Below are 19,468 nucleotides of genomic sequence, written 5' to 3'. Positions count from 1 at the left end.
AGTTGGTCATATCAACCTTGACATTGTGGATTGGACCTAGACAACACATAACATGTCATACAAGACTGAAGGACATACGAACAAACGCTGTCTAATCTCTGGCCTTAAAACACCAAAATTAAAGATAAATTGTATAGGGAGCCTGCAAATCTGGGGAGACCAAGCAATTCGTCTACGGCGTAGGTATTGTATGATTCCTTCTCTATTTTGTTCTTTCACGCCCCAGACAGGTAACTTACATTGTCAGTCAGTCTTGTCAAGTTCACTTTAGCATTACAAATATCAAGAACCATGAAGAAGAAGAGCAAGAGAGACGCAAAATTAATGAGTCATCGTTTTAATACATTATAAGAAAACTTTTTTCTGGGGTTTGATAAATAGTTTTTTTAAATTCATGCCGACGGTCAAACAAAGTGAAGAAACCCACTGCAAAGCATAAGAAAGGACCAGTAGATGCGAGATTCAACTATAGAACTGGTAAGTAGGTCACCAACCAGTTCTACGGCTCAATAAAACCTGCATGAGCCATAGAACTAGTTGGTGACCTACTTACCAGCCCTATAGACTCGGCCACAGAAATCTCACAAGAGAAGTAGCTGTGATTCCAGGATATTATAGTAAAAAAATTATAATAAATAAAACTGTCCGATGTGGACTTAAATTTTTCACCCATCAACGTCATAGCCTGATGTAATCAATCACGCTGATGGTGTAGAAGAACGTGTACTTTTTACTGCATGTCCATTCTTAAAATCTTCCCAGCGCTTGTAGACAACAGGGAGTGTGTAGAGAACAGGATTAATGGCCGAGTTAAGTGGCAGCACAAATACTACCAGCCAGCTATAAAGTTCATGGCTCAGATCGTGACCGTTGGTGGCCATTAATCCAAAGACGAACAGAGGAAACCAGCAAAGTAAATTTGACATGACGACCAAAGATAAATTTTTGGCAACCGTGATCTCACGTTTTCGTTTAGTGGCGTTTTGGGTGTTAATAACGTCGTTCATTTTATCTCCAGAAATGTTACGAAATATGGCAAGCTGCCCAATGGTCATAAGAACTAACAAAATACCAGGAAGAACTAAAAAAGCACCGAAAGAGTACCTTAGTCCGTTTTCTGAGTGGTTTTTCATCGGTAAACCAAGACACATACCATTAGAAGAGTAGATGCCCCAGTTTTGATAGACAAGAGGCAATATAGACAGCACAAAGCCTACTGTCCAGGATAAAATAAGTAAGAAATATTTCAGATCACGTGGTATCCTATATGTCCCAAATGGGAACCTTACGGCCAAATACCTTTCTATTGTGATGAGGAGCACAAACATTGCTGACGTTTCACTCGACCATGTTGCTAGGAAACCAGCAACCGAGCAAAGTGTGCTGTGACGCCATTCTGACTCGAACATGACGTAATTGTCACGGTAATAGAGGTCAATGCCAGCTATGATTAACAGATACGCACCCATTATAAGGTCGGATAGGCCGAGGTTTGTAACAAACAGTCGATAACTTTTGGTTATGACAGCTCTTTCAAACACGAAACGAAACACCAGAACCGTTAAATTTCCGACAACTGAAACCACTGCGACAACACACAGCAGTATCCGCTTTACCTGGTCGTCAACTAAGTTTTCACACGTTGACATGTAATCTACGGGGGCTCTACAAAATGGGATCCCTGAACCACGGATGCTAGGACAACACATCTGATAATGGTCACAGTGAAAATCTGAACTGATCTTTAGTCTAGCCAGAGCATTTGCTGTCTGTTGGTTTACTTTTAAGGCAGTAGATCTTACATCTAGATATTCAAGCGTCATGGATTCAATGTTGGTAGGAAAATAAAAAACATGAACCCTGGTGTGACTAAGATTTAAATTTTCTAAATCCTTCATTGTAAAGTTAAATGATGAAATATTAGTAAAAGATAAATCTAGCGTTTTTAAGTATTCGAGATCAAGTTCTAGTGAATGCAGTGCCCTGTTATAAGACAAATTTAAAAATTTTAAATATGTAAAAGTATCTAATCTTTCATTATAAACAATTTCTTTTAAGTTGTTGTGACTGAAATCGATATATTCAACTGTATATTCGTACAATTGTTGAAAGAGAAGGTTATTGATCTCATCTAAATTACAGTTTGACGCGTGAAGTGTACGCAAACGATCTAACTTTCCACTAGAACGGACGCGTATTTTCGACAAATCAATGCCAGACAAGTTCAAAATTTCTGTTATTCTGTTAAAGTCTCCTAAACTCTCTAAGTGAATCATATCAGTGGGTATTGCCGGGCTTGCGGAATCCCAGCCACACTGAAACCCCCTTGGACAAGTCATGTGACAGTCGTATTCATCGTCAAGGTTAAGACAATGTGTCTTGTTGTCACATACGTGAACAGGTAGGATGTAAACTGTTTTGTCGTTTCCGCCATAACTCTTAACACATCTGAACAGATTTTTACCTTGTATGGTTATACTTTCATCTTCTCCATAAGGGCAATCTTGAACATCATTATTTATCATATACAATGGAATGCAGTAAGAAAAAGGGCATTTGTATAAACCCTCAGGGCAACTGAAGTTCTGGCAATTATTTAGATGGGACAAGTCAGAACAGCCTGTTTCTTTCTTATCACTACTTTTTAGGTAAACGCAACGTGGTGCTAATTTTCTACCACCCTTAAAGTCGCTGCAATTTTTCACTCTCTGGTTCGTTTCATCACAGAACACGATCTCATATTTTAACAGTTCAACGCAATTCTCAAAACATTTGTTCTCTGTGGCTACATGGGCTGTATGCGAATATGTTAGACCAGGTCTCGGATTTAATTTTGAGAACCACTGACTTGGTAAGCACGTGAAGTTGCTGCACATTGTTTCAAAACAATCTTCCGCACAAGTTTGTTCGACATTATCACTATAATCTTCGACCCCACCATCGCTTAATTCTGTGTTCTCAGATCTTTGTAATTCCTCAGAGTATTTTGATGTGCTTGTGTGCTTCAATTGACATTGAAGCAATTGAGATAGTTCACCAGATCTAGTGATAATATCTTCGCATTTGTTTTTGATCTCGCAATCGTTTTCTTTTTCACATACTACGTTTATGTGTTCAGAGTTGTTCAAATGACATTCGTAATTAGTAGTAATCCTTATCTTTTCGCCTCTGTTAGTGAATATCACTAAACTTAGATAATTATCGTTACCTAAAATAAACATTGGATGACACAATACTTTGAAAAAGCTTTCATCCTTTGGATACTGTATAGCGTGTGGTGTAGTAGAAGGCAAGGAGCGGAACACTTCATACTCACAAATCAATACATTTTCCTTTTGTTCTGTCCGCTCAACTGGTCTATCCACCATAACACTTGCGTTGCCTTTGTTGCACCCGAAATGTGACCATCTTTTAATTTTCCACTGAAAGTAACCAGTACTACATCTACTTTCACCCTTAGTGAATTCCCATGGAAACGGAAATGTCATAGGTCGTCCATTTTCCCAAAAGCCCATACCTAAACTTGAATCTTTATTTTGAATCAAACCAACATGAACGTAATAAACAGCAGATCCATTCGGATTAAAACTGTCTTTAGCTGAAAGCTGTTCCTCTAAAAATAGCAATTCTTCTTTTGTTTCCAAAGTTACTAAATCAGCTTTCATTTTCTTGCAAGCAGATGCAGCCTTACTATGACTTGTCGTGTCGCTAGTGTTGCCAATATAGAAACACGACAGTGGAGATCTCGTCCCAGTTTTTATTAGTGGAATCCAGCCATGTTTACATTGCCCACATACAGTTTCATTAAACAATTCAATGTCTTCTCCTGAAACTGTTAAGACATTTCCGTCAGACAGAGTATTGAGATGCTGAGATACTGATTTGTCTATGATGTAATAGAAATAAAATGTATAATCTTTTTTACGAAAAAATTGTGGAACAGAAATATGCCCGTGAGATGATTTAAGTTTCTGCTGCTCTGGTTGAATTAGCATAATTGCCAGCCGCTTAGCTTCGATGCGACTCGATGTATTAAATATTTCCTCAGCATTAATCTTCAAACCTGTATAGTAATAAAAGTGTTTATCTGTTCCTGTATCATTCAACTGACCCAGTCCTTTAATCAACCCTGTCGTAGTGTTATAGTCGTTAAAGTCAATCAGATGTTGTGAGTGAGTATTGTTCACTACGTCCAGCAAATGAACTCGAAGTCTCAAAGCCTCGTTATTCCCTTCTGGAAGAAAGTGCCCGACGATATTCTTTAACCTCTGTATTTGCAGTGTGGAGTTTCCCAGTGGGTAGGTCACCAGTAGCAGGTCGATGTAACTACCGCGGCAGTTGTCCAATGGCTGACTGTAGTTCGTCGTGTTTACTGCAGCTGGTGAGAAAAATGGTGTAAACATTTATTTGAAGTCTAAGTTGCTAAGATTTTATTAATAACGAATGAATTGTATAATGCATAACTAGCTCTATACCCATTCTTCTCTACGGTGTGAAACTCCGCAATATATATATATTTTTTAAAAGATATATAAGAATCGTACTAAACATAAAACAACTGTACTTTTGATATTCCCGTGAAATAAATAATTACTTTTCTTAAAATTAGGTATTAAAAAGCATTAAGAGGAATTTTTAAAAATCAATTTGAACACCAAATCGCACGACACCATGATCCCCAAACCAAACCCAACAATATCCATCCCACCACCTCAACTCCTCCTTACCAACATAACACAGCCCACCACATCACAAAGCATAACCCAAAGCTCACCCCACTAAACAAACCACCCATTCACACGATTCACGAAAAACACATTTAAAAAGACATCAAACGGAGTAGATAGACACCCACACAATATCACGACATGAACGAGAACCCGAACGAATCCCCAAGCAGTCCCGGTAAACTGCACCGTAATATAGCAGTAAAGTTATTATCAATATCGTGTTTAATGCCTTTCTGTTTCCCTTAACCCGATATCAGAGCACTATCGCCTTACATCACTATATAATCGAAACGGCTGTATGTATGATGCATTTTTCCTTGCTGATATAGCCACGAAAACCGTAACTCTCATCTTTGCATTAATTTAATTGCATCTATTTAATTTAACAACCTCACCAGTAAATATACTATAGTATCAGATATTTTAAAAATATAATCCCTGACGCAAACAAATAAGATTGTTTTAGTTCCTTAATGTTATTCATACACTTAAATCTAATTTAATTCATACAGTGAAATAGCACAAAAAGCACAAAAGACAAGTGATTTTAAAGGATCATAAAAATAAAAAAAAAGTATAAAATTCTGTACCGACTGATCAGGAAATAATGTAAGTAATCTTAAACAATCTATTTCATTTTGAGTATAAACATTATAATCAATGTGGTAGAAATAGAAAAAAAATTCATAACAAACGTTTTAATAACATGCTTTTATGTAATAATGCACTAAAAAGTAGAAAATAAATTATAGACTACTATTTAAATTACTATAAAGAAAAGCGTGGTTCACTTTAGTATCTATTGGATACTTTTACTAATATTTGAGAAGAGACCCACGCTTTTCTTTATAGTAATTTAAATAGTAGTCTATAATTTATTTTCTACTTTTTAGTGCATTATTACATAAAAGCTTGTTATTATAACGTTTTTTATGATTTTTTTCAGTACTTTATATGTTTTATTTACAATGAGCCGGCCCGCGGCATAACATACGCCGCTATTTAGTTGTTGTTTTTTCTACTGTTCAATAATTCCTAATTTGTGAATTCGACAGTACCAACGCTGCCACTGAAAATATTTCTTTAAAACACTATAAGTAGATCGTTAAGGACCATAACCCCCTTCCTCCCCCCCCCCTACGTTTAAAATCGTTTTAAACTAAATTATCTGCCCCTAATAGTCGTCACCAAACCCGGCTCTGTTTGTAAACATTTAGAGTGAACCACAGCTCACTAAGACCATGTAGGGGTGGGGTGGTAGGGAGCGCGTTTACAGCTTGTTTTCTAGTGTCTCCCATAAGAGAATTATATATATAGTTAGAGTTACATGACTAAAAACCATTGCGCGCCTACTGAACGTGATGGCGCAGCCATTGAACGTGATGGCGCAGCTATTGAACGTGATGACGCGTGTGGTGCGGTTCGATAGAAATGCCTACTAATTCGGTCCAAATTTTAATTAATTCATAAAAAAATAATTAGGCATCCAATTAAGTCAAATTTAATTTCAGATTGCATTGTCTTCATGTTTTTACCCATGTGTCAAATGTGAATCGTATCGGTCAAGTAGAAGTGACCCAATTTTCACTCCTGCGTTTCGATCTAGACTGACGACAGAGGAAGTGAGTTAAATAAAAGCTTGTAAAATTTTTTTTTATAAAAAACGTTTTAATAACAAGCTTTTATGTACTAATGCACTAAAAAGTAGAAAATAAATTATACACTACTATTTAAATTACTATAAAGAAAAACGTGGGTCACTTTAGTACTTTAGTACCATTGGATACCTTTACTAATATTTCAGAAGAGACCCACGCTTTTCTTTATAGTAATTAAAATAGTAGTGTGTAATTTATTTTCTACTTTTTAGTGCATTAGTACATAAAAGCTTGTTATTAAAACGTTTTTTATGAATTTTATTTTCAGTACTTTACATGTTTTATTTACAATAGAGTTACATGACTAAAAACCATTGCGCGCCTACTGAACGTGATGGCGCAGCCATTGAACGTGATGGCGCAGCTATTGAACGTGATGACGCGTGTGGTGTGGTTGGATAGACATGCCTACTAAGTCGGCCCAAATTTTAATTAATTCATAAAAAAATAATTAGGCATCCAATTAAGTCAAATTTTATTTCAGATTGCATTGTCTTCATGTCTTGACCCATGTGTCAAACGTGAATCGTATCGGTCAAGTAGAAGTGACCGAATTTTCACTCCTGCGTTTCGATCTAGACTGACGACTGACGACAGACTGACGAGGAAGTGAGTTAAATAAAAGCTTGTAAAAATGAGGGTGTTTCAAAATAATTATAGACTTAAATAGCAATATATAACTTCCTAAATAATAGTTAAGTTATCCAATAGATAATATAGTGACCCACGCTTTTCTTTATATCTATTTAAACAGTAGTGTATTATTTATTATATTCGAGATAAATGGCCCGTTGAGGGAGAAAAACAACGGGCGCTAGGTTGATAGTGTTGTCTTTTTTCTCTAAACCAAAACCAAAACTAAAGTCACCACCTCAACTTCAAATTTATCCGGAAACGAAAAATGTCATTGAAAACGGATTTTTATAATCAGAATTGTAAACTTAATCGGATTTCAGCTTGATCTACACGTAGTCACAGCACGTTAATACTAAATATAGTAGTAGCCATACACCTAAACCCAGCAGCTAATCGCAGACATGACAAAAGTCGCATTTAGAGTTTCTTTTAGACGATCTACCCCGGAGGGGGGAGGGGGGAGGGGAAGAGGCTTCGCCCCTACTCGAAGAGTTGCATGAAAGAAACTCTGCACGCAAACCACTTTTAAGATTAGACAAATGAATTAGGCGGTAAAGAGAGTGCTTTTATTATAGAGTATCGATGACGTCGTTACTTTAGTGTACTTTTTCGACATTGGCTTTTTAATTCAATGTTTACTTTAGAATCAATGACCTCATGTTATTGTTTGTACTTTCCCGGCTTTAGAGTATTTCCTATGAGTTTCCATGCGACGTCACGTTTTTTTTCCCGTATGACTGTAAAAGTTTTTACTTTCCTTGTGTTTTCTCTATAGCGTTCCCAACAGATAGATAGATAGATAAATAAATATACAGACAGCGAAACTATTATTATTGATTTAAAGAAAATCATTTTTCTCATTTTATTACATTATTATATAAAAGCTTGTTATTAAAACGTTTTTTTTGCCTTTTTTTATTGTCATTGGCTATAGTACATATGTGTAACTTTCCCAGTATATCATTTTTTAAACAAAGTAAGTTACATGTCTGTTTTATATCTGCAATCATTAGGTTCGCCTGGTCGGGTGTCACCCGTAGCGATGTTACCACCCCCTCCATCAATTTCGTATTTTTGGTTTGTTGTCTCCTATTTACCCCTATCGTTTTTAACTGGATAAAACATTGTTTTAGGCAGTAAACCTTAGGATTTTTTGTGGATATGTTAATCCCTTAATGGGGTCATCCTGTGCTGACCCAACCCTTCGTCCCCACCCTGTGATGCTACTTTTTGCAATAGTTATTGTGTGTAAAATTATGCTTGAGCTTGTACAAACACTGTATTTGTAAAGTGACGTTCACTTTATGAAGTACGGATTTATTGTCATTGCACGTCTAAAATAATGCTCATGTTATTAAATACGGATTTAATGCAAGAATACCTCGATCTAAAAAATTCAAAGGAGCTAGTGGTTTGTTATCCGGGAAACTAATTTGTAACCAATCACAAAACTTTTTTCAAAACTTGAATAGGCCTACTTATATTAAATCTAAGCTTTCATACGTTATAAACAAATTTGGACATTGATAGATGACGTGGAGACAGATGAACGGCAATTCGGAGCCTAGAAGTGAGAAAATGGCCGACAAGTCTGAGTGAGTGGGAAAATATTAGTTAAGAAGGCGCAAGCTGTTTATGTGCTGTAGAGTCACAGGAAAGGATGGCTGAATTATAAAAAGACTCACTGTAATATATTTTCTTCTTCGTTTTTAAAGCTGTGTAATACGTTCACTTATAGATAACTTAGTTTACTCTCTAAGTTTAGGTACGTTTTACTTTCTTGATAATCACAAAAAAAAAAAAAATTAATTAAATATTCCATTTAGCTTTTAAAAGACGAAATATCCTACTTACTCCACAGTGAAGAACTCAAGCAAAGCAATAGTAGCTTCATCATTGCGTTCGCTCATCAGTTGATCCAAGTATGCATTAAAGACCATCAAAATATGCTTGTCGCAGTCATGGACCAAATAGCAGCACTTGTACACATAGAGACATGCACAAACGGCACCTGATGAATCTGTTTATGATACTGAGCTATGGATGCTGCTTCGCTTAGAGTAAAATATCATCCAGAAAACTGATACGGGTGTAGTCGTATTTGACAGTTGCAGTGGCGTTGCCAACATTAGACCAACGAGGCTGTGCTTGCAACAAGTGGACTTTATTTTTAATCATCTTTGTATCGAAGTATGAAGTGAAATGTTAATAAGAACCAAAATAGTCAAACTGCCAATCTTAACAGCGGTTTCTCGATTGTCGCTGTGTATAGGTACAGCTAACACAACACACCAATATTTCCAGAAATAATGGCCGCCAGAACCAGTATTATTTCACGTAATAATTTCGTACGTCAACTTCTAATATTAGAGTTGGTTGGTTCGCCCCTGAAAAAAAAGCAACAAATATGACAGGTATTTATCACCGTATGATTAATTGATTCACTACCAGTGTGACGCCCGAAATTTTAGTAAGGTTACTCAGATGTTTCGGTAAATTATTCAAACATATCTCTCAAATCTTGTAACATGCGTTCAATTTTTTTTCTCGACGTTCGGTGAATTATTCAAACATATCTGAATTCTGTTGTAACATGCGTTTGATTTTTTTTGTCCCCATAACTTATTTCCATTGGAAGTTATCTTGTTGAAAAACCACAGCAGCTTGTGTAGGTTGGAAGATTACCACTAATATACTTTGTTATGGTATAGTCAACATTGGAAGTTGTAACAACATTGATTTCCCGAGATTACCTCCCCCAATCTTTCAGGAGATTAACTCCCTTTGTAACAATTTTACAAAATTAATTCCCCTTGTGGTGGTAGTTTTAATGGTTGCGCTGGGTTAGTTATCTTATGATGGTTTAATAAGACTGCCTATGTAGTAGGTTAACAAGATTATCTGCCATTCTAACCATATTTCAATATTTATTCCCCCGTGTGGTTGTTTCATTAGATTAACTCCCCTAGAAATACGCAACATCACTAAAAACGGCGTCCGTCCCCCATCTACAAAATATCCACCACGGTCTCGGGTTTAGCTAATCCACTGTCTAGTCTGCCGCTAATGTCTAAAGGTCACCAACATCATCTTGTTGGTGTTGTCTGCCTGTTTTGTCGTGCGGACATTTAAACAGCGCCCTCCACGTGAGTACCGTCCGCGCACAAAACTCACCGGTCTATTTTTGGCGATGAGATATTTTTTTTTCCTCTCTAGTAATTTATCCTTCACATCTTTGCACTAGCTCCAAATTGAAACGGAAATTTTAGAATTATGACGTCAGATCGGCGACCTTTTAGAAATTCTGCTTTTGTTAAAAAAAAAACTTTATTTTGTCAAATATTTTCTCTACAGACTACAATTTTCCGTGTGTTTATATATATATATATATATATATATATATATATATATATATCGTCACCGCCCATCATCAGTGTTTCTTCAAGACTGTTATTCTCCGGGGGGGGGGGGCACCTGACATTTTCAGGAAGGGGGAGGGCGGACTAAATTTTCCGAGGGGGGGGGGGGGGGAGGACACTGTTAAAAGTATATATTTTCTATATAAATTCCATTTCGTACGGGGGGGGGGGTAGACTCTTAGGGGTGAGATGCTTGGAAGAAACTCTGCCCATCTTCCCCCCCCAGAGCGTTCTGCCTTGTGCCCATCTTCTCCCCTGACTCCGTGTGCAACCCATCTGTTTGGTGTCCCCCCTGAGTGTCTGCCTTTTGATACCGGTTTGTAGTTCGTGCAGGGTGTCCTCTAACCAACCTCATTTTTTTCTGATTGCTACATCAGCACACATGTTTTATGTTCTGTCCTATCGGCTCGCATTACTGGTGGTTTCGGTTGAACGGATCAGGATTTGTCCGTTCTGAGTCACAGTAATGAGTTTTATTTTTATGGCCGGATTGTTAGCCCAGTTTTAATTATTCTTGGGGTCCCCTTTCAGAACACATTAACAAAGCACCATTAAAAAAATAATATTTAAACAGTGATTTAAAATAAAAACAATAATTTTAGGAGAGGGGATAATTTTTTATAATTATAACTATATTGTAAACCTTTTGAATTGAAATAATTAGCTTCTTTCTCTTTGAGTTGCTAAACCGAAAAGTCTCGAGTTCGAACCCTCGGGCAGATGAGGCTCATTAGCTGGGGACAGCCACTCTTCTAGGAGAGACAACTCCTAAATCAAACAACTACTGCCTTGTAGTTTGTTCTTGGTTGGACAAAGGCTATGGAAAACAAATCCAAAAAGAACAGCTGGCTGAAATCGGAGAAATGGGGCATCAATGGCCTCACTGGCGCATAACCAGTTGACATGTATCCTTAATTGTGTTGGAGAGGATCCCTTCCAAGACTAAAATTAAGAACGACGAAGAAGAAAGAAGAAGAAGACACTTTGGGTATTTTAGAAAAGAAAAACGTACTTTAGAATTGTATGTAAACAAACATGTTTTGTTAGCTGTATAAAACATAAAAACTGGGAAACCGATATACATTCACATAATATAACAGAGTCACAAATATAACATTGACCACCCGCCCGTGTTCCACACATTTAAATACAATCAATTATTTCAACTACCAATTCAGTGTCGAAACAGGTTAAAACATACACACAAATCCACAGTAAACAAAACAAAGGAAGTTATTTACCAGAAAGATTAGGACAAAATCAATGACATTATAAGGTGAAAGATCAAGCCCCCCCCCCACATCTACATATATATATATATATATATATATATATATATATATATATATATATATATATATATATATATATAACACCCACCTCCCTTTTAATTTAAAAACATTCTAAATGCCATTTTGCTTGAGTTAATTGCCCCGAGACACGTCGCAACAAGTCAAACTGGTACCGCGCGACCCAGGGCTAGTGATTAGGGTCATTACAGTGTCTGACCGGCTCACTTCTGCCGCGCGTGTGACGTCACTGCGGCGGGAATTCTTCCCCCACCTTCCTCGCAACACGTTCACTACTTGTATGAGCAGGCGAGCGCCGTTTTACCAAAATAATATTCAGGAAATCAATTAGATGCGTAAGAATAGATTTATGCGGGAGGGAACAAAATGATGGGAGGAGGGAATTTCAGCGTTACAGAATTTAAGTGTAGCTAATCGAAGACAGGGATGTGTATTTAAATAAAAATACATTAAAAGTGGGTTTTAATATTAAATTTAATGCTGGTTAATAAAATTGTGTTTCTTTGAAATTTTCTAAAAAAAAAAAAGTTGAGCTGAATTTGTAACTTTATTAAAAAATGGCTCGTTTCTTTTTTTTTAAGATTCCCTTTTTTTAAAAAAATATATTTTTTTAGCCGTTGCTGAAGTTTGAGATACTAAAGATTTTGGACTTGCTTCCATAGCCTTCGCCTTCCTAAGAACAAATTCCAAGTCAGCTGTTGTTTAATTTTGGTAATGTATTGCTGTCTCCAGTTATCAGGTCTCAACTACGTGGGAATTGAACTCGTGACTTGTTGGTTTTGCAACCATGAGCTTTACCGACCCGACCACACAGATCCCTAAATGATTTCTTATTTGTGAGTGGTGAATGTCAAAGAATTATTTAAAAAAAAACAGGATGTTTTCTAAAACATTGCGTGTGTGATTCATTATTATATTGGCTAATTACTACGTCGTGGAAGGATATAAAAATCGATAAATGTGATCACGTGACACTTGGAACATACACATGCAGTCAAAGAGCGGCACTACAGTGGAAGACGGGTTGACGTTTACAATCAAGTAGGCCTATGGATGCTGCAATTTAAATATATGAGATTTTTTTTTTTGACTTCGTTAACATTATAGACACGCTAGAGGCATACTACAGAAGAATACATACAGAGTCTATTATTTGTTCACAAAAAACATAATGGTGTAAATAATGTTTTATGTGATGGTTTATGTAAATGCTTTATGTGATGGTTTATGTGATGTGTTATGTGATGATTTATGTGATGTTTTATGTGATGGTTTATGTGATATGTTATTTTAGGGGTTTATGTGATCGTTTATATGATGGTTTATGTACATAATTTTCGCCATATTCGTTACACTGATAATTTAAAGTTATTAATAATAAGCGCAACACATTGTTTACATTAATCTTTTACATTTTTGAATTTGTAAAATACCAAGCGGATAGCAAGTAATATTATTTTATTTAAGTTTATTAAGACTTACTTTAATTATGAAAACCATTTTTTTTTCTGTAAAATAAATTGTATTTTGTTTAATTAATCCATTATCAAGATTTTAAAAACACCATCGTTTAAGTAAAAAAAAACTTAAAAGAAACACAACACCTTATAGATTTTAAGTACTATGATGTTACATGTCAAAGACCTGCAGACAATTTTTATTCCTACTATAACAAGTTCTGGTGTTGCACTGTTAGCAAATAAACACAGTTAAAAATACAACCTCACAAATTACAATTACACAAATTCTTTTACAAGCATTTGAGAACGACAAAACATTTGATTAACAAACTAAAGAAAACACATGCTCTTTTGATACGGATTTTATTTATTTCAATACTTTGTGTGTACATTAGATATTAATTGCACTAGACAACTGTAACTAGATACATCAGCTTCACACCATAGCCTCGTCTAGTAGTAGTAGTTGCCTTTGCCTGTGGTATAGTAAAATAAAATGATTATAATAAATACTAAAAACTATTTTTTATTCACCAATTTACGAAGGTAAAGTTAAAGATATACTAAAATTGTACTGCTATTCCTGTGTTTGTGTTTATAAACGTTGATAAATATTAGAAATAAACGAGAAATACAATGAATTAAATTATATTGATAATACAATTTAGAATATTAGGAAGTTTTGAGAAGTTAAGAAATTTTATGAGGATATATTTTTTTCTTAAATTTTACTTTATTTGTATAGGCCAAGTTACAATAATAGAGAATAAAATGTGCTGTTCTATATACTATTTTTAAAATTAAAGTTTATAATTATTTAAATATTTTATAGATAATGGCCTTACATCTGATAAGATGATGTTAGCACCTTTAATTAATATATCAAACGATGTTTACGTGTAACCTACTGATATAACTGAATATACTTACCGCCGCAGTTAAAATTTAGCTACTGATGAAACTGAATGTACTTACCGCCATAGTAGCCTCCAATGGGAATGAGAAGTTTTCCGTAGCCGTAACCTCCATATCCACCGTGACCTCCCCATCCACCGAGACCGCCCCAGCCTCCAAGGCCACCAAAGCCTCCTCCCACACCCCAGCCTCCTCCAAGACCGCCGAATCCACCGAGACCTCCGAATCCACCGTAGCCTCCACCGAATCCACCGAATCCACCATATCCGTAGGCGTTGGCCATGGCGACCAAGAGAAGAACGGCGAGCACAGATTTGTACATTGTCTGGAAAAGATGGAAAAATTACTAAGCTAAATATTTGCAGACATGATATAGTTTGTATAATCTAGAGAAGATGGAATTCGTTAATTAAAGAAAAACTTATTATCTTGTATGTGACCAACAAAGCTAATAAGCGACTACTTAATTACACGATAAACACAACACACTCACCAAGATGTTTAGACTACGGAAAGATGACCGTCTCAAAAAACAAGGCAAGTAGATCTGCTTGGAAGAGACTGAATCGTGCTTTAACAAGACACCAACATCTGCTTATATACACAGTCTACAGCAGGAAGATTGGCAGCTTTGGATTAAATCTACCATCTACAGGGCTTAACGCCTGTTGATCCCCAGCGGATCTCAAATGTTAAGCCACATTATCCCGTTACTGCTTTTTATTTTTCGCCCCAATGAAAATGAAAACGGCGGAGGTCAAGGAAGACATACAGAAGGAAAACAACTGACAAGTGTAGGAGTATCTTAGGGGACTGCCTAGAAAATTGCCAAAGACAGACAAAAGTAGAAAGGGCTTACTGTCAGAGTTTCTTCCAGACATCTCTTCGGTAGTGCTCCCCCACCCCGAAGAAAGTCTACCGCCGCCTCCCCCGAATGAATTGGAATTTATAAAGAAAATATATACTTTCAACAGAGTCCCCTCCCCAGGGAATTTTAGTCCAGAAAATCACAAGTGCCCCCCCTCCCCCCATTCGGAGAAAAAAGTCTGGAAGAAACACTGCTTATTCTGGCGGTATTGTGTTTCTTAGGGTCTAAAATGGAAAAGATGATGAATTATCCATTAATCTTGCAGTCGCCTGTCTGTTGTTTCTGACTTCAGTCAACTTAGCTGCGAGAATGACGACCGGGAAAAGATGTTGATAAAACAAGTTAGTCATATTTATATATAGTTAATACTCCTTCTTGTATTTGTTTCTGTAATTAATAGGATGGGAGAAATAACAGTTACATGTAAGCTCTAAAGATAATATGTCAGAGGTGTTAAGTAAAGGTTTACTGTGATAAAACTTTGAAATCATATTGTTTCTTAAATAAAATGCAAGGTACTAAAATTTTCTCTCTCTCTCTCTTTCTCTCTCTCTCTCTCTCTCTCTCTCTCTCTCTCTCTCTCTCTATATATATATATATATATATATATATGTATATATATATATATATATATATATATATATATATATATATATATATATATATATATATATATATATATATATATATATATATATATATATATATATATATATACACGCATATCGTTAAAATTTGATTTTTATGTGGAAAGTATTTTTGAGAACCACTGTCCTAGTTAACAACTTTAATTAATTGACTAAAGCCAATCAAATATTTTACTCTGTAATTATCCTGTCAATGTTGAAGTGTTGATTGACATGTTGGATAGAGAAGAGAAAATGTACTTTTAATTTTTAAATGAGGCTGGTTTCAGTATGCGACCGAAATGTTTTCTCAGAAAGTTTGAGGTGTACCGTGTTGATACCTCTGTCAAACTAGAATCTTAGTTGTCATATAGCCTCACTACACTACACTACACTACACTACACTACACTACACTACACTACACTACACTACACTACACTACACTACACTACACTACACTACACTACACTACACTACACTACACTACACTACACTACACTACACTACACTACACTACACTACACTACACTACACTTCACCCCGCTTCTAGCCCTGAGCCTGAAATTTCCCTGCCTTTGTTTATAGACAGTTTGGTATTTCGTCCGTTTGGTATGCCAGTATAGTGCTGTTTCGCTGGCCTGCTAACCCGAGATTCTTGAGTTTGGGTCCGGGTCTCGAGTCTGTAGGACGTCCCAGAGTCCACCCAGCTCTGATGGGTACCTGACTCACGTTAGGGAAACAAAGGCAGCTGGGCATAGTGTTGACCACATTATCCCCCTGAATGCCAAGTTCATTGAAACAGATGAACTCTACTTCACCTGCTTTATTTGTCTTGTGCACGAACACAAAAAATTATAGTGCTATTTGGTATGGTGGCGTTTGGGAACGAATGTATGTTTATATGTCGGTAATATATGCCAAATATATTGCTGTATGGTGGGATACATATTGTATCGATATTATTGGTGTGTATTTTCATATTTGAAATTTGTAAAATTGTTTTGGTTAGAGCAGGTGGTGGTTCAAAAGCGTGCATTACTAATGATCCTAAGGAGTTTGGTACTCAGCCCATGAGTCCACCCAGCTCTAATAGTATCTGACCATAGGACGTCACTGAGTTCATCCAACTCTAATAGTATCTGACCATAGGACGTCACTAAGTCCACTTTGGTTGATGGTTTATTATGTAACATATTTTTATATTCGAAATTTGAATGATATTAACCATTTAATTTCTATGTATATTTTGTATAAGTAATTACTGCCTTCGTTTCCACGATCACTCGACTACATTTCAATCTGTCTGAAAGCTAAACTATTCAAGTCCCCTCCAGGCCCACTATTGACGTATGGCGCGTGACAGTTCTAATCACGTGACATGTTCATTCGCGTGTGGCCACACATCCTGGTACAGTTCAGGTATGGTGACGTCATTCAACAGTCATGTTCTTAAAATGTTGCATGTACGTAGGTGGACGATCCCCCCCCCCCCCTCCCCCAGCAATGTACTTAAGTTAGTTGTTTTTTTTGCCCTGGGGCCCCATAACGGCATAGTATGTGATAAGACAGATAGGGTCATCCAGTGCTTGGTACGTGAGAATTTTATCCTCAACATTCCTTGACGTCACAGTGTCCAGTTGTCCATTGCCCAAAAATATAATTAGAACAAGTTTGATGAAATAGTGTTTACATTGAAATTTGAAATTAATTCGAAACCGCAAGAAACAGCGGTAAACATTGCTTTATGAGTAAAGTTTATTGGATGTGGTGTCACCCCCTCTTCACCTGGTGACACCAATACTCATTGAAACTATATAAAGACGTTAGATGCGTCAGGAATTGGAAAAACATTTATAAACTATTGTATATTACATATGTTTACCTAGGTCAGAGGCGTAGCGAGGGCGGGGGGGGGGGGGAGGGTGCGGACCGCACCGGATGACACAATTTAAGGGTGACACCAAGGCAAAAAATTGCAAAATTTACTGAAGAAAAATTCTTTTTCGCCAGTCCCATTAATGATTAATTAAAGTTAAACAGTATTTCACGTACAAATCGCAAATTACTACAAGGCGGTGGTGATGACACCATGACGTAAACTTGCAAACTATAGAGAAAACTATGCAACATTCAGCTGTATTATTAACAGATTAAAGATATAAACAACGTCACTCTTATATATATATATATATATATATATATATATATATATATATATATATATATATATATATATATATATATATATATATGTATATATATATGTATATATATATATATATATATATATATATATATATATATATATATATATATATATATATATATATATATATATATATATATATATATATATATATATATATACTTTGTTTCTTTGGGCGGGGGGTGACACCACGAATTGCCGCGCCGAGTGACACCCGACATAGCAACGCCACTGATCTAGGTCACACAGTTTGTGTGAGTGATTTTGTAACGGCAGGTAACTTATGTTCAGTTCGCAACTACTGGTCGAGTTTACAGCTAAGTGTTTAATCTTTTTAACTAAGTACCAACTCAAAAATGTTTGAGAGATTTAATGAGCGGTCAACGCTTTTAATAAATGAGGAAACGTAGTTTTATTTTATTTTTGTAGTTCAATTAAAATTGTTTTATAGAGGATTGTGTGGTTGTTTTATTTTATGTGATCATTTATGTAAGCGCTATGCCCAGCTGCCTTTATTTCCCTAAGATGAATTAGGCACCCATCAGCGCTGGGTGGACTCATGGACGTTCTACTGACTTGAACCCAGATTCGGACTCCACTTTCGGGCTAGCAGCCTAACGCCCAATCGTTTAGGCCACGCCGTCCCATTAGCTATCGACCAGTTTAGCTAAAAAAAAAAAACTTCCGAAGAGCCTGGTACGTCGGACTCCCAAGGCCCCTACATGATAGCGAGCCAGGAGATTTGTCCGCACTAGACGGGCGAATCTCCGTCGCTTGCTCTAAATAGCGTGGGGGAGGAGAGGTGCAAGACTGCCGGGAACCAAGTGGGGTTTGCTCTCGACCCTAACCAGATATTTTGACTTTAGGCTGCGGCCTTCACGTGGCTTCGGATGTGTGCCACTAGTCGGACCAAGCTCATGACCCCCCTAGTGGGTGCGGGATGGCTAGTGGTAGCCAACAGCAGCTAGAGGTTTTTGATCTGGCCGAGTAGAACTGCTGTATGCGTTCGGCTCTTCCGAAGAGCCTGGTACGTCGGTCTCCCAAGTCCCCCACATAATAGCGTGGGGGAGGAGAGGTGCAAGACTGCCGGGAACCAAAAGAGTCAGATATTTTGACTTTAAGCGGCGGCCTTAACGGGGCTTCGGAATAATGCCACTGGTCCGACCAAACTCATGTCCCCCTAGTGGGTGCGGAATGGCCGGTAGCAGATAACAGCAGCTAGAAGGTTTTGATCTGGCGGAATGCCCCCCACGATCAAGCTGGGTACCAGGCGGTGGGACGACGTCCCGCGTCTGGTGGGTGGGGAAGGAAAGCCCGGTGAGAGCCCACGGAAGTAGCGACCGATGTGTGGGGAACTCTTGTGGTCGGAGTTTGCTACACTGAGGCCTGCCTGGCTAATGGAAGTCAACCTTCTGAGCCGGTTTCCGTATAAGAAGAAGAAGAAGCTAAAAAAAAACAAATTTCTAAAAAAAATATTTCGGGACCACACTGGTTATAAAGCTTATTTCGGTACTATACTTATTATATAAGTAAAGGACCTGAGTAGCTGGACATACTTAACCTGATCAGTGTTAGTTCACGACTTGGTCAGTTCATAGTGCTACAAACATACGAACTGATAGAACCATACGCCCGTGGA

General features: G+C 37.0%; 2 protein-coding genes across 2 annotated transcripts; both read right to left on the bottom strand.

The window, feature by feature from the left end:
- Positions 1 to 698: 698 nt before the first annotated feature.
- On the bottom strand, positions 699 to 1,469 carry LOC131928546 (G-protein coupled receptor GRL101-like). Its single transcript, XM_059284611.1, has one exon. It carries the CDS (start codon positions 1,467 to 1,469, stop codon positions 699 to 701), a length of 771 nt encoding a protein of 256 aa, XP_059140594.1.
- Positions 1,470 to 13,560: 12,091 nt separating this feature from the next.
- On the bottom strand, positions 13,561 to 14,753 carry LOC131928552 (keratin-associated protein 19-2). The gene is made up of 3 exons (XM_059284617.1): positions 14,622 to 14,753; positions 14,189 to 14,453; positions 13,561 to 13,689 (listed from the first exon to the last, which is right to left on the bottom strand). Exons 2-3 carry the CDS (start codon positions 14,448 to 14,450, stop codon positions 13,667 to 13,669), a joined length of 285 nt encoding a protein of 94 aa, XP_059140600.1. The 5' UTR covers positions 14,451 to 14,453; positions 14,622 to 14,753; the 3' UTR covers positions 13,561 to 13,666.
- Between the last annotated feature and the right edge of the window lie 4,715 nt (positions 14,754 to 19,468).

The sequence above is a fragment of the Physella acuta genome, unplaced genomic scaffold, assembly GCF_028476545.2.
Source record: "Physella acuta isolate Inbredline_101_S28 unplaced genomic scaffold, ASM2847654v3 ptg001518l, whole genome shotgun sequence".
NCBI classification, from domain to species: domain Eukaryota; kingdom Metazoa; phylum Mollusca; class Gastropoda; family Physidae; genus Physella; species Physella acuta.
Note: the sequence above shows the minus strand (reverse complement) of the source record. Positions and strands in the feature narration are given on the sequence as shown.

Coding starts and splice junctions, on each gene's coding strand:
- LOC131928546 (XM_059284611.1), bottom strand. CDS start 1,469: ATGGGTGCGTATCTGTTAATCATAGCTGGCATTGACCTCTATTACCGT.
- LOC131928552 (XM_059284617.1), bottom strand. CDS start 14,450: ATGTACAAATCTGTGCTCGCCGTTCTTCTCTTGGTCGCCATGGCCAAC. Junction 13,690..14,188: donor CATTGGAGGCTACTATGGCG/GTAAGTACATTC, acceptor ACTATACCACAG/GCAAAGGCAACTACTACTAC.